The 14,586-nt window shown below is 39.7% G+C and overlaps 1 protein-coding gene and 2 pseudogenes across 1 annotated transcript; all 3 read right to left on the minus strand.

Moving 5' to 3' along the window:
- Nucleotides 1-905: 905 nt before the first annotated feature.
- LOC103210894 lies at nt 906-1,537 on the minus strand (annotated as a pseudogene).
- A 4,298-nt stretch (nt 1,538-5,835) lies between these two features.
- Nucleotides 5,836-6,756, minus strand: LOC103210895 (olfactory receptor 4C12-like). The gene has a single exon (XM_007956809.2). The coding sequence runs from the start codon at nt 6,748-6,750 to the stop codon at nt 5,836-5,838; it is 915 nt and encodes a 304-aa protein (XP_007955000.1). The 5' UTR covers nt 6,751-6,756.
- Nucleotides 6,757-12,977: 6,221 nt separating this feature from the next.
- Nucleotides 12,978-13,601, minus strand: LOC103210896 (annotated as a pseudogene).
- Nucleotides 13,602-14,586: the final 985 nt, after the last annotated feature.

The following is a 14,586-nucleotide window of genomic DNA, read 5'->3' on the forward strand; positions in this document are numbered from 1 at the left end:
TTCAAGGCTCAGGGGTCCAAGATTATCTTCTGTGTCTGTGTTAATTGGTTTCCCTTTTCTTTGTTGAAGAGGGTCTGTGCAGTCCTTCTGCCTAGTCCGCCATCTTGTCCCGCCTCTGGATTTTATATTTTTATTATGATATGTTGCTGTTGCTTATTTTGTATTTGTGGTGTGTGAATGCCATGCACCTCTGCTACCTCATAGGATATCACAGAAGACTGGTGCAATAAGATTTTAAGGGCCGTCTCAGGGTAAGCAGGGGTGAAGTGTAGGGTAAACTTTGTGCATACCTACAGGTGGGAAAGATCTTGATAACTACACTATCAGGACTTATCAGCCTGCCTCCTTCTATTGTGTTTTCCAGCATGATGGACGGAAAGTCATGTCTTGAAACAGCACCAAGAGATTGACATGGACATCTGGACTTAAAGCTCTTCTTCCTGGAATGTTGGTATACATAAATGAGAATCAAGGGCATGTGAAACTAGTACCCAGCACAGTGCCGTAGAGTCAGATGCCACTCATAGCCACTCTAAGGAAGTATATTGCTTAACCTTCCTTCAGAGGAGTGGCTCATGGGTTTGAACTGCCAGCCTTCTGGTTAATAGTCAGAACCCTTAGGCACTATGTCACCAGAGGTTCCGTAAGCCTAGTAGGGTATCCCTTTTGGGTCCTTTGATTTAAAAATTGCCTGTAGCTTTAAGGAGATGTGGCTTTTGTTTTTTGTCTCTCTTGTCCATCCAAATTGCCACCCCTGGACTCCTTGTAAGTAAGTCTCAATAAATCCATATTGTAGATCATGGCTCCAGGTCATAACTTCAGTCTCTTGGCCCTTACTGTAAGTGCTGCCTTGAACCCACTGAGGATCAACCCCCTTCATACAGCCCCTTTTACACATTGAGGAACTATACTTCAGTCATCTTGGTCATCTGTATCTGAAAGTCACAGAATTGGCCCTCATGGGGAGTATCTTGTAGATAATCTAGTGCAGTGCTGTGATCCATTGAATCGATGGATGGTGAAGGATGTCCATGCAGAGAGAAGATCTGCCCAACTGCCAAGGCAGTGAGAGGGAGATGGTCAAAATGCTCTGTAAAATATTTCCACACATGTGCATATCCACATTTCCTTAAATATTCATCATAGAGACCATATACTTGTGTGATCTGTCCTCATGAATTTCATGATTCCCTCAAAGAATGGTGTTGTATTCATTGTAATGAACCTTAAGAGATACAAGCAGTGTAACCGTTTCAACTGATTAATGTCCTCTGTCAACATAATATCCTATAAACAAATAATTTGTATGTGGTGATATGCCACCAGTTCTAAAATATTCCATGAGATCATGAAGTTTCCCATGCACTTCTCCACAGACAGTTACTAGACCTCCAACATTTCACACATTGAATTCTTTTGTCAGTATTTCTTTAGCTTTCTTGCAGAGGATCTTGACCTGGGACTTGAAAAGCTGCTTGTAGCTGTTCAGCCGTTCATTCCACTGGTTCAGCTGCTTAGGATTCATCTTCTCAGCCATAATGTCACCTACTGGAACCGACTACTCTCTGCCCTGCTCTCCCCTTGCTAATGCCATAGCTGGGTCACTTGCAGAGACCACATTGGTTCCCAAGGTACTACTGTGGCTAATGGCTCTGTGCTAGCACTTAGGGTGCCTCTACAGCATGTCACTGCTGGTCACTAAGCCTCCTCTTCCTCCCATGCTCCTTCTTTAAAGTTTTAAATAGCAAAAATGTCACATTGTGACTAAGGTGATTTTGTCCCAACCATGGTCTTTTCCATAACCTTATAAGCATGCGAAAGTTGAACACCGAAGAAGGGAGACAGAAGAACTGGAGATGTGTTTGGCAAAGACTAATGCCAAAATAAAGTGTTGTCAAAGAATATCAAATATACCATGGACTGCCAAAAGAACAAAGAAGTCAGCATTAGAAGAAATATAATCAGAATACTCTTTAGAGTGAGGATGGTAATGCTTTGACTCTGACTTTGCACTCGTCTTCAGGAAAGACCAATCTCTCAAAAAGAACATCATGCTGGTTAAAGCAGAGGGCCATCAAAAATGAGCAGACTCCCAAAGAAAAGACAGGCATATGAGCTGAACATTTACAACAGGGAGAAATACTCCTTGGGGAGATTAATCATGGGAGAATAGAAGGGCTGCATATGCACAGGGAGACAGCTCATGGGGCAGGAGTGCATGAGAAGGAAGGACACAGGGAAGAGGTAACTATGGGGAGAAAGTAGGAGGGGAGCTGTTGCATTGTGGGGAATTGTAGTCAATATCATGAGATAAAGTGTATGTGAGCTGCTGTATGGAAAGTGAATTTGCTCTATAAACTTTCACCAAATCACAATAAAAATTAAAAGAGAAGAAAAAAAAAAAAAAAAGGAGAGTGGAATCCTTAATAAGATGGATCAATATAATAGCTTCAACTATGAACTCAAACATAATAAGAATCCTGATATATGACAATGTTCTGTTCTGTTATACATAAGGTCTCCATATGTAGCAACACACTTGACAGCAAATAAAACAGCAATGGACAATTACATAGATTAGATAACAGAGATGACATGAAGAAATTCCCCAAACTTTCAAAACCAGCTCACGAAGAAGTGCAAATCTGAATAGGACCATAACAAATTCAGAAATTAATCAGAAATAAAACACAAAATTAAAACAAATAAACAAACAACCAAAAACCTCCAACAAAGAAAATCCCAGGTCCAAATGGGATAACCAGTGAATTCTACCAAACATTTAAATGTTATTTAATACCAATCTTTCTGAAACTCTTCTCAAATAATATCAGAGGTAGGAATAATCCCTAAGTAATACTATGACATCAGTTTTACTAAAACCAAACAAAGTTATCACAAGAAAAGAGCACTAAGACCTAATATTTAATTCTAATATGAATTTAATATAAATTATATCATATAAATTTTAATATAAATGCCTAAGAGTGCACCAAAGAGTTCACCAAAGAGAGTGACAGCCATAAAGGACATAAAGTCTTCTCAGTGGAGATGGCTCACTGAGTATACTTTTTATGTATCATCATTCTGATTTTAATTTAGAGATAAATCATTATGCTTGCAGTTAAGCTGGTTGTTGATCTGCAAGTCAGAATATAGGACAGCACATAATCACACTCATTCCTGTCAAATACGATGCCCCATCCCAATGGAAGAAACATCTCTTTAACGGTTTTCATCATGTCCTTCAGCTCATTGTCTCACATCCCTAGAAATCATGAGTCTTCTTTGAACACCCAAACTAAAGTGCTCCTTGCCTCACTCAGTCATTTTTTTAATCACATTATTCGCTTAACATTTTAACAAAAAAAAAATAACACTTTTCATTCTCTGAATTTATCTTGATTATGTTTAGTTATGTATTGCCTATGTCTCTCCACTAAAAATGTAGCTTCTGAGACAAATTACATGAGTTTAAATCCGACATCAGGCATTTACTAGCTCTGTGACCTTGAGTGAGCTATTGAAATTATCCAAGCTTCCGGTGATTCTTCTGAAAACAGGAATAGAATGATCTACTTTCAAAGGGCTCTCTTGAGAATTAAATAAGACAATGTCTTCATAGTTCTTGCCACATTGTAGTAAACAAATAATAGCTTTGCTACAGGTACTAGCTATTATGTTACAGCTTCCTTATTGCCACTAAAAATATTAAGCTAATGTTTATTTGAAATATGTTCAGAATTTTAAGAGTTTCTTCATAGCATTTTTCACCTCTGGATTTTTCCAAGTGTTAATTTCCTCTGTCTTATATTAATTCTACTGGATTTACTCTCAGAATTCTGAAAGTTCCTCATTGTCTCCTTATTGAATACCTACGTACAACTGAATACCAAAATTAATCCATATAGTTTCTTAAGAAGTCAAAATGTAATGGGATATTTATGAAGAGGTGAAGGAGGTAATAGACACAGTGACATTTATTAAGGGTGGGACTTAGTCTCTTTTGAATCTCATCAGCATAGACACCTATACCATCTGTTTCTTTGAGTATCAGGCACTGTCTTGAATATTTTTCAGACATTATATCATGTACTGCTTAAAATGAAATAGTACTAACATTCCATTATACTTATAAACTAGATTAAAATAAGATTCTGAAAGACACATGTAGTGTTACATTAATTAGTGAGATGGACCCATTCTAGCTCTGTGGACTCCAGAGCTCCAAAGGCTTCAAAACCATCTGAAACTTGGAGGCTTACAGGACTTGCAGGGGCTAAATAAGGACCTTTAATGTCAGTATATAAATGCATGAAGTTCACGTGAAAAAGGAAACCAAAACAAAAGCAAAAACTACGTGAGACAGGCTATTCATATATGAAAGTAACTTTTGATCTAAGGAGATAGGGACTAAGGCAAGATACACAAAGATCCTGACCCAGATGAATGAGGGTTCTGCTACTTGTAGGAGATACCAACCCAAATCTGCCCCAACTGGGAGTTGGTTAGCAGTCGTCAATACTTTTCCTTTTAAAAATTAATTTTATGAGGTTTACTAGGTGCTAGGCATTGTTGTTGTTAAGGGAGCTCTGGTAGCATAGTGGCTAAGGCACTTGACTGCTAACCCGAAGGCTGGCGGTTCAAACCCACCAGCCACTCCTGGGAAGGAAGATGGGGCAATCTACTTCCGTAGTGATACTGCTTTGGAAACCGAAGGAGGGGTCGCTATGAGTCAGGTCTGACTCGAAGGCACATAAAAACAACAACAAGGCATTGTTAAAAGCACTCAATATATATTGGCCCCAATACTTTAGGTTGTTGTTGTTGGTCTGTGCCGTCAGCTTTTTTAGTATTCTTCTTTGTAGCATGGACAGAGAAAAAGTGGAGCACATCTTCTAAAGCTCAAAGAAAATTAAAATAACACTTTGAACCAGTTAAGTAGTTCTATTACAATTAGACTCACTCCAGCAATAAGGGATGCGTATAATAATAAATATTTATTAAGCACTTACTGCCTACTAAGAGCTTTTTACAAGGAACTCTGTTGGAGTTACATGGTTTATTTTCTTTTACCCAGATAATACCTCTCATTCCCTTTAACTGAATCCTGAAGAGGCCACGATAACAAAGTACTCTCTGTAAGTGGAAAAACTTATATTTAAACTCAAGGCTGCCTTACACAGACATTATACTCTTCAATGTTATGTCATGGGAAATAACAACAACAACAACAAATAAACCTTATCACTCATTCCCCCAAAATATGCATACGAGAAATGAAATATAATATCTGCTACATATAGCAAAATAGTGACAAAATAATCTGTCGATGTAAATAACTCATTAAGATAACAGTAGGTTTTCATCCAAATAGTGCATCAACAAGAAATACTGAACCTTTCTTTTTGGATACAGAAGTTGTGAACATAATCTGTAGCATTATGATTCAAAGAATGTGAATAGATCACTGGCTTCAGAAATATCTGGATAATTTGTTTAAAATATGGATTTATAAATACAACAACACTCTGCTAAATTGGAATTTGTAGAGCCATGTCAAATGAGAAATATGCTTTTTAACAAGACCAAATAGAATGCTGTCAGTATTTTACAGGTCAATACTCAGATAGAAAATAAATAAATCTAAATGAGATATTCTCACCATGATAAATAATTTTCTATCTGCACTTTTTTTATTCTCAAAGGACATACATGCCGATATCAAAGTACTTTTGACAAATCAGTTTTCACTTAACCTAAATCATGTAAATTATCTTCTTCTCTCTTCACCATTTGAAGAATAAAGTCATTTTATCTTGGTGCAATTATTTCTCAGTTGAAGTCACTTTTTTGACCACAGAGCTTCTTCATAGCATTTTTCACCTCTGCATTTCTGAGAGTGTAGATTAAGGGGTTTAACACGGGAGTGATTATGATATAAAAGACAGCCACAGCTTTATCAATGGAGAAGGTAGTCACTGGGCGCAGATACACAAATATGCAAGGCACGAAGCAGAAGACAACCACTGTGATGTGAGAGACACAGGTGGAGAGAGCTTTGCGCCTCCCCTCTAAGCTATGGTTCTTTAGGGAGTGCAGGATGACCACATAGGACACCATCAAGAGAAGGAAGTTCAACAAGCATATGAATCCACTGTTGGCAGCAACAAAGAGACCAAGAGTTTGAGTGTCCATGCAGACAAGTTTCAACAAAGGGTTCAAGTCACACATGAAGTGGTCTATGATATTTGGACCACAGAAGGGCAGCCATACTAAGAAAAGGATCTGTATGGTTGCGTGGACAACACCTCCAGCCCAGGCTACTCCCACCAGAAGACCACACATCCTGTGGTTCATAAGGGTCATGTAGTGCAGGGGTTTGCAGATGGCCACATAGCGGTCATAGGCCATCACCGTCAGCAGGATGATCTCAGTAGCACCAAAAAAATGCTCAACAAAGACTTGAGTCATGCATCCCCTGAAAGAGATGGTTTTTCTCATAGTGAGAGTGTCAGCTAGCATTTTGGGGGTCATGGATGAAGAATAGCAACTATCTATAAAGGATAAGCAAGACAGGAAGAAGTACATGGGGGACCCTAATTCCCTGTTGGTGCTGATGGTGATCATGATGAGCAGGTTGCCTGCCAGGGTGGCCAAGTAGACAATTAAAAACACAGCAAAGAAAAGTTTTTGAAGCTCCATGTTATGAGTCAGGCCCAGGAAGATGAATTCTGTCACATTACCCATCCTTCCAATCACTTCAGTTCAAGTGACAGTTGATGTCCCTGAAAGTAAGTATAATCATCCACAGCACAGATCATTTTCCTTAAGGAATAAAGATACCCTTGGGGCACCTTATTATGCCTAGTTTTACAGAAGACAGATACAAATGCATAGCCATATCAACAGTTTTATTTTTTTATATTCTATAGTTGACCCTATAAGTGATATTTATTTTGCTCTTTATAGCTTCCTGTTTTGTTTATAATATTGTAATATTATAATGGTTAACTTTTAAATTAGAAATGTATACTATTCTAGTATGCATCATGTTGCAAAAGCCCATCCATGATATGAAAATGTATGTAGCACATTGACCAATACCCAGACATGCATGTTTTTTCTTCAAAGTTGCCAGGCATATTTTTCAGAGAGAAAGCAAACATTGATCTATCGTATAAAAAGACATATAGAGATTTTTTCAATCTCTTTTCTCATGAGTCCTTCTTCTTTTTCCTACTTTGCCACCCTGGGAGCTTTTTCCTTCCCCAAATGTAGGAGACAGCACTGCTAGTTTCTCTCAGTCTTGGGGATAGGAGTCAGTAGCAATAGCCACCTCCTATGCTCCCCAGTGTTACAAACCGATATCCTGCCTTACCACTCTTATAGTTCTACCCATTATTTATTTATTTTTCACACTGATAATATTTATTAAAGGAAAAGTTATTAATATTTGGGATTTTAATAGTTGGCCGTACATATAATGGAACTTCACTCAGCCATAAAGAGAAATGTATCCTGACACACACACTACAGCATGAAGGAACTTTGAAAACAGTATGTTGAGTGAAATAAGTCAGTCACAAAAGCACGACTTTGTATGACTGCCCTTAGATGAAACATCTGGAATAAGAAAATGTGTAGAGATCAAAGTTAATTGTGATGACCAGCAGTGAGTGGGAGAAAGGGGGAAACAAAGCACAGTGCTTGGGGCCAGGGAGCTTCTGTCAGGGGTGATGGAAAAGTCTGAGTCTGCTCATGGTGATGGTTGACCAGCAGTCACTGCATTGTACACGTGAAGGCTGATGAAATGGCAAATGTTCTGTTATGTCTATATTTACCACAAAAAAAAATAAAATTTCCTTCCTATAAATGAAGCTGTCTGTCTGCAGCAAATAATGGAATGAATACAGACTCAGGGATTATTTCCAAAGCAATCCCAGGAGATATTGGAAAAATGGAACTAAATTGATATTATGTTGTATTTCACCAATGACAAAATTTCACAAAATTTTATTAAATTACATTGGTTGGGGAAAATTGACACTACTGTTTTCTTTATGTAGGCATTTATATGGGAATGATGTGTGATCAAGTCTTATAACTACAGATACTTGCTTTTAGCTACTTGTGTCTCACCAAGTGCTTGTTATAAAGTAAGCACTCCCAAAGAATCTGCTGGGAGAGGGTGAGGGAAAAAGAGGCAAAAGATAAAGAAAACAGGAAAGGAAGAAGGTAAACAGAAAGGTTGAAATCCATGGGAGAGCAGATAAATTAAATGGGCTTAAAATGTGGAGACATAGTTTGGAGTCCTGGATGTACTCCTTATTCATCATATAACATCAATTTATTTTGTACTTCAATTTCTCTACCTGTAAAAGGAAATCTAAATGTATCTATATTTAAGACTGTTGTGAAGACACGATTGTTGTAAACTTACTAAAGTTCTTGTTATATGATTTTACTGTTCTTGGGGGAGTGAAAACATAGAAGATGTCTCTGAATATCTCCAAAAGTAATGAGTCTACAACTTAAGCTAAGAAAGTGAGGAAAACTACTAAGAGAATATTTAAAATAAAATTTTAATAATTGCTTCTTTTTCTTTCCTGTTTTTGCTATTTCTCTTTATTCATTTCCTAAATTCACTTTCTAAAGCCACATCCCAAACAGAGATAATATAATCCTGTCAAACTTACCTCATGACTTAACGTGGAGTGCTCATTAAGATCTGCTCACTATTCAAAGAAATGATTTGTAGAACACCATACCGTACTGGTTTTATGATGTATTTTTCTTTAATATCTGTCATGTGCCTAATATTAGGCATCAGAAAGCATTTGTACAAAGGGAGCCAAGGGAAGGGAGTAGGGGGAGCAAGAGAAGGGAATAGGAGAGGAGAGGGAAAGAGTGAAGAGGAGGAAAAGAGGAACAAACAGAAAGAAGACAGAGGAGGAAATACAGAAAAGATGAAACAAAGAAAGAGAAGAGAAACAGAGAGGGATCAGAGGAGACAGATAATTGTTTTAAAAGATTTACTTTTCAAGAAGTAAATATATAATAATATTCCAGATGTGAAATCCATAGTTTTCATCAAGCTCACCTGTGGAAATTATAATCAGTATTGAAGAAGAATATTGACAATGAATGAGTAGTAGTTGTACTTACATACAGACTGGTCGGGAGAAAGTGGTCATTTTATTAGAGCTCAGATGGAACCCAATACAGAGGGTTATATGCTACTGATGTGTCATCAGACAGCTTTTAGTTGACTCATCAGTTCTTAAAATAACTCTATTGTGGTTTTCTTCAATCTGGAGTGCGTACAGCCTGAGGCAAGATCCTGTTAATTTACTGAACTGATGTTCGAATTCTTTTGAGAAAATAAAAACCTGAAGTATATAAAAAAAGAGTAAACTTATGGTTCTCCAACATCTCAATTTTCACCCTATCTGGTGTGTGTGACTTCTCACCCTGCAGGAGCTTCTTCAGATAACGTACTTTCCAAGACACTACACATAAGCAGCCTTACTGTTTAAAAATAATTTAAGCTTTGGAGGGGGTGGAGGGAAGTTCAGCTGTTCTACCAGTTCCCATTTATATGGGACTCATGGATGTCTTCGGGGCTATTTATATAGAATTTGGTCTGAAAGCTTTGAGAAGGACTCTAAGAACATGACAGTCTTTTTTTTTTTTTTAACCTAGAAAAGCAAGTGCAAGGAACAAGACACCAGCAGATGATTAAAAGTCCTCTGGATGAGAAATTCCCTAAAGCCAATCCTGCTGAGCTTTTCTCACAGGGCCTATGCTCATATATGTCCAAAGCCACTTAATATGGTTCTTTTGGACTTAAGAATCTTTCTCCCACCTTGCATAAGAATTCTACGTCTGGCCTCAGGCTGTGTCAGACAGAGGCACTGCTGTTGTGACTCTCCATCCAGATATCCATGTAGCCTTCCTTTCTCATCTCCTTCGGGTTTCGCGAGCTTGAGATGCTGTTTTATTCAAATGGATAGCATATGTCTTCTCTAGTTCCTCAGGGAAGAGTAATTAATTTTAGGAACCTTTGCCAAAATTGCAACCAAATACTTATCTCTTCCTCCTACTGTCCCTAATGTCATTAGAGAATGGCATTTATGACAAGGGATAGAAATCATCTACTAATAGAAGAAAGAAAGAAAAAAAAAAGGAAGGAAGGAAGGAATGAACGAAGGAAGGAAAAAAGGAAGGAAGGAAGGAAGAAAAGAAGAAAGAAAGAAAGAAAGAAAAACAGTTGCTTTTATAAGGATTCCCACTCATGGTCGCTCATATGTGCAGAGGAGAATTGTTCCATAGGGTATTCAAGGATATGACCTTCCAGAAGCAGATCTCCAGGCCTTCATGTGAGATGTGTGTTGATGGATGGGAAGCATCCATCAACCATGTGCACTGCCCAGGAGCTCCTGAAATCATGTACTGCACTGGGGTGGCCATCAGGCTGTACCCAGAACTTGGAGTCCATTTTCTAATTATTTTCAACAAATATCCCATCCTTGTTATATATAAAGCACACTGTCATTTATAAATATGGTAACTAACTATTGAGTTCTATACCCAAGGTCCTATATTGAAAATGTTTACCTGTGGGATATGCCCAATTTGAAGGTGAGGGAAGTCAAGCACTATGAGTTTAAATAATTTATCCAGGCTTAAACTGAGTATGTGACAGAACTGAGATTTAAACCCAACACACCACTGGGGAACCCCAAAACAGATGCCCTTGTCAGAAGAAGGGCAGTGGAAGACTTCCCTGTACAGGACAGAGCAGCCTTGGTTGCTCTAGAAAAAAGGGAGGTATAAGGGACAATGAATTCTATGTGCAGGACACAAATGCCTGTATCTGTCCCTGTTATATAGAGGTGTACTTGAAGCTTGAAATAACTGTGCCAGTTCAATGTTCCTTAGAACGTGCCTGTGTGCCTTCCTATAATCCTGGGTCCGTACTGTGAATGACTGAACCTGCCCAATGATGGCAAGTGGATTACACAGGACCTATGCCTATGTCAGAGGGCAGTTAATATGCTCTGACTTGTGTGGACACCATGACAAGGCTGCTACAAACCTATCCTGGCCAGAGAGACACTCACAAGGCCATTATTTGTGGTCTCAGACATCTCTATGCTGACTACGGGACTACTACAGACATAGACAGAGATCAAGGAACTCACTTCACAGGACATGAAGTGCACAACTGGGCAGACCAGAATGAAATATACTGGCACTTCCATTTGTCATATAATCCCATTGCTGCAAGCCTGAGGGGAAAAATGAATGGCTTGTTGAAAAGCAGTTCAGACAAGAAACTCAGTCATTCACAGGATGGACTAAGGGACTTCCAGATGTCATTTGTGCCTTACATTAATTTGAGCAGCATAGCCATCCAAGTACATATGCAATCTTGACTCAGCAACCAGACACTACCCTACACATCTGGGTGCAAGCACACTTTGAAGTAGATATAGGGCTACCCCAAACAAGAACACAGGGTAACTTGCTTTTGCCCTTACCACAGGACTTAGTCACAGGAGACACTGTGGTCAATCTACCTTGGATTTGGCAAACAGGACCCTGTTGGTTTGCCTTTTCCTCACCATGGGGCTTAGGCCTAGAGCAGAGTATAAAGATCTCACTATTTTTACACCCAACCACCCAAAACCACACATGTGCATAATCTGAGTCCACCTAGGTCCAAGAGAATGTTATTATTGTCTCTTTGGAGTATTATAATCCCCTCCTTGCTCTCCTCAACTCTCCCTTCCAGAACTGCACCTGTAGGGCAGTGAGTGTGATGTTGCAAACCAGCTCCAAAAGCTGGAATGGTCCTGATTCATCCCCTCAGGTATCATGTCTCTTGTTGGATGGACACAGCCTTCCTGTACTAGTGTCTACTAAAGAGCTGTCCTTTCATGAATAAGTGAGTGACCCCTAACCTGTTCACTGATTGGGACAAAACTGTAGCTGAGCTCCATACCACAGCAATTGCTGGGTTTGTGGGGAGCTGCCTTTGTCCTCCTCAACAGTTCTGCTGTCTCTGGTTGACCCTGCTAATGCCACTGCATTAAGTGCTCTCTTCCACTGGTCAAACAGAAGCTTCCTGAAGTGGCTTCAATCTCTCCCTGCCTCTTTTTGTTATACATTTTTATTCTTCCTTGGATTTTGTATTTTTATTGTGATATGTTGCTGTTGCTTATTTTGTATTTGTGGTGTGTGAATGCCATGCACCTCTACTACCCTGGCTCAAGGGATATCACAGAAGACTGGTGCAATAAAATTGTAAGGGCCACCTCAGGGTAAGCAGGGGTGAAGTGTAGGGTGAACTGTGCATACCTACAGATGGTAAAGATCTTGATAACTACACTATCAGGACTTATCAGCCTGCCTCCTATTGTGATTGCCAGCATGATGGGCTGAAAGCCACATCCTGAAACAGCACCAAGAGATTGACATGGACATCTGGACCCAAAGCTCTTCTTCCTGGAATGTGGGTGTCCAGAAATGAGAATCAAAGGTCATGTAAGCCTAATACCCAGCACACTGCCGTAGAGTCGGATCCTACTCATAGTGACCCTATGGAAGTATATCGCCCAACCTTCCTTCTGAGGAGTGGCTCATGGGTTTGAACTACCAGCCTTCTGGTTAACAGTCAGAAGCTTTAGGCACTACACCACCAGAGCTCCCGTAAGCCTAGTAGGGTGCCCCTTTTGTGTACTTCGGTTTAATATTGCCTGTAGCTTTAAGGAGATGTGGCTTTTGTTTTTTGTCTCTCTTGTCCATCCAGATTGCCACCCCTGACTCCTTGTAAGTAAGTCTCAGTAAATCCATGTTGTAGATCATGGCTCCAGGTCATGACATCAGTCTCTTAGCCCTTAGTGTAAGTGCTGCCTTGAACCCACTGAGGATCAACCCCCTTCATACAACCCCTTTTACACCTTGAGGAACTATACTTCAGTCATCTTGGTCATCTGTATGTGAAAGTCACAGAATGGGTCCTCACGGGGAGCATCTTGTAGATAATCAAGTGCTGTGCTGTGATCCATTGAATCAATGGGTGGTGAAGGATGTCCATGCAGACAGATCTGCCCAACTGCCAAGGCAGTGAGAGGGAGATGGTCAAAATGCTCTGCAAAATGTTTCCACACATTTGCATACCCACATTTCCTTAAATATTCATCACAGAAACCATATACTTGTGTGATGTGTCCTCTTTCATGATTCCCTAAAAGAATGGTGCTGTATTCATTGTAATGAACTTTAAGAACTACAAGCAGTGTAACTGTTTCAACTGATTAATGTCCTCTGTCAACATAATATCCTATAAACAAGTGATTTGAATGTGGTGATATGCCACCAATTCTAAAATATTCCACGAGATCATGAAGTTTCCCATGCACTTGTCCACAGACAGTTACTGGACCTCCAACATTTTACACATTGAATTCTTTTGTCAGTATTTCTTTAGCTTTCTTGCAGAGAATCTTGACCTGGGACTTGAACAGCTGCTTGTAGCTGTTCAGCCGTTCATTCCACTGGTTCAGCTGCTTAGGATTCATCTTCTCAGCCATAATGTCACCTACTGGAACCAACTACTCTCTGCCCTGTTCTCCCCTTGCTAATGCCATAGCTGGGTCACTTGCAGAGACCACATTGGTTCCCAAGGTACTACTGTGGCTAATGGCTCTGTGCTATCACTTACTGTCTGGGTGCTTCCACAGCATGTCGCCACTGGTTACTAAGCCTCTTCCTCCTCTCATGCTACTTCTTTAAAGTTTTAAATAGCAAAAATGTCACATTGTGACTAAGATGATTTTGTCCCAACCATGGTCTTTTCCATGGCCTTATAAGCATGTGAAAGTTGAACACTGAAAAAGGAAGACAGAAGAACTGATGTGTTTGGCATAGACTAGTGGCTAAGGCACTTGACTGCTTACCAGATGGCTGGTGGTTCAAACCCATCAGCCACTCCTTGGAAGGAAGGTTGGGCAATCCTACTTCTGTAGTGATACTGCCTCGGAAACCCAAGGAGGGGTCGCTATGAGTCAGGGCTGACTCGAAGGCACATAACAACAACAACAACAATGTCAAAATAAAGTGTTGTCAAAGAATATAGAATATACCATGGACTTCCAAAAGAACAAATAGGTCAGCCTTAGAAGAAATATAACCAGAATACTCTTTAGAAGTGAGTCTGAGTTTGCACTGGTCTTCAGGAAAGACCAATCTCTCAAAAAGAACATCACGCTGGTTAATGCAGAGGGCCATCAAAAATGAGCAGAATCCCAAAGAAAAGACAGGCATATGAGCTGAACATTTACAACAGGAGAAATACTCCTTGGAGAGATCAATCATGGGAGAATAGAAGGGCTGCATATGCACAGGGAGGTAGCTTGGGGAGCAGGAGTGCATGGGAAGGAAGGACACAGGGAAGGAGAAACTATGGGGAGGAAGTAGAAGGGGAGCTGTTGCATAGTGGGAAACTGTAGTCAATATCATGAGATAAAGTGTATGTGAGCTGCTGTATGGAAAGGGAATTTGCTGTATAAACTTTCA

This window comes from Orycteropus afer, unplaced genomic scaffold (genome assembly GCF_000298275.1).
Source record: "Orycteropus afer afer isolate SDZICR_OR568_19922 unplaced genomic scaffold, OryAfe1.0 scaffold00666, whole genome shotgun sequence".
NCBI classification, from domain to species: Eukaryota; Metazoa; Chordata; class Mammalia; order Tubulidentata; family Orycteropodidae; genus Orycteropus; species Orycteropus afer.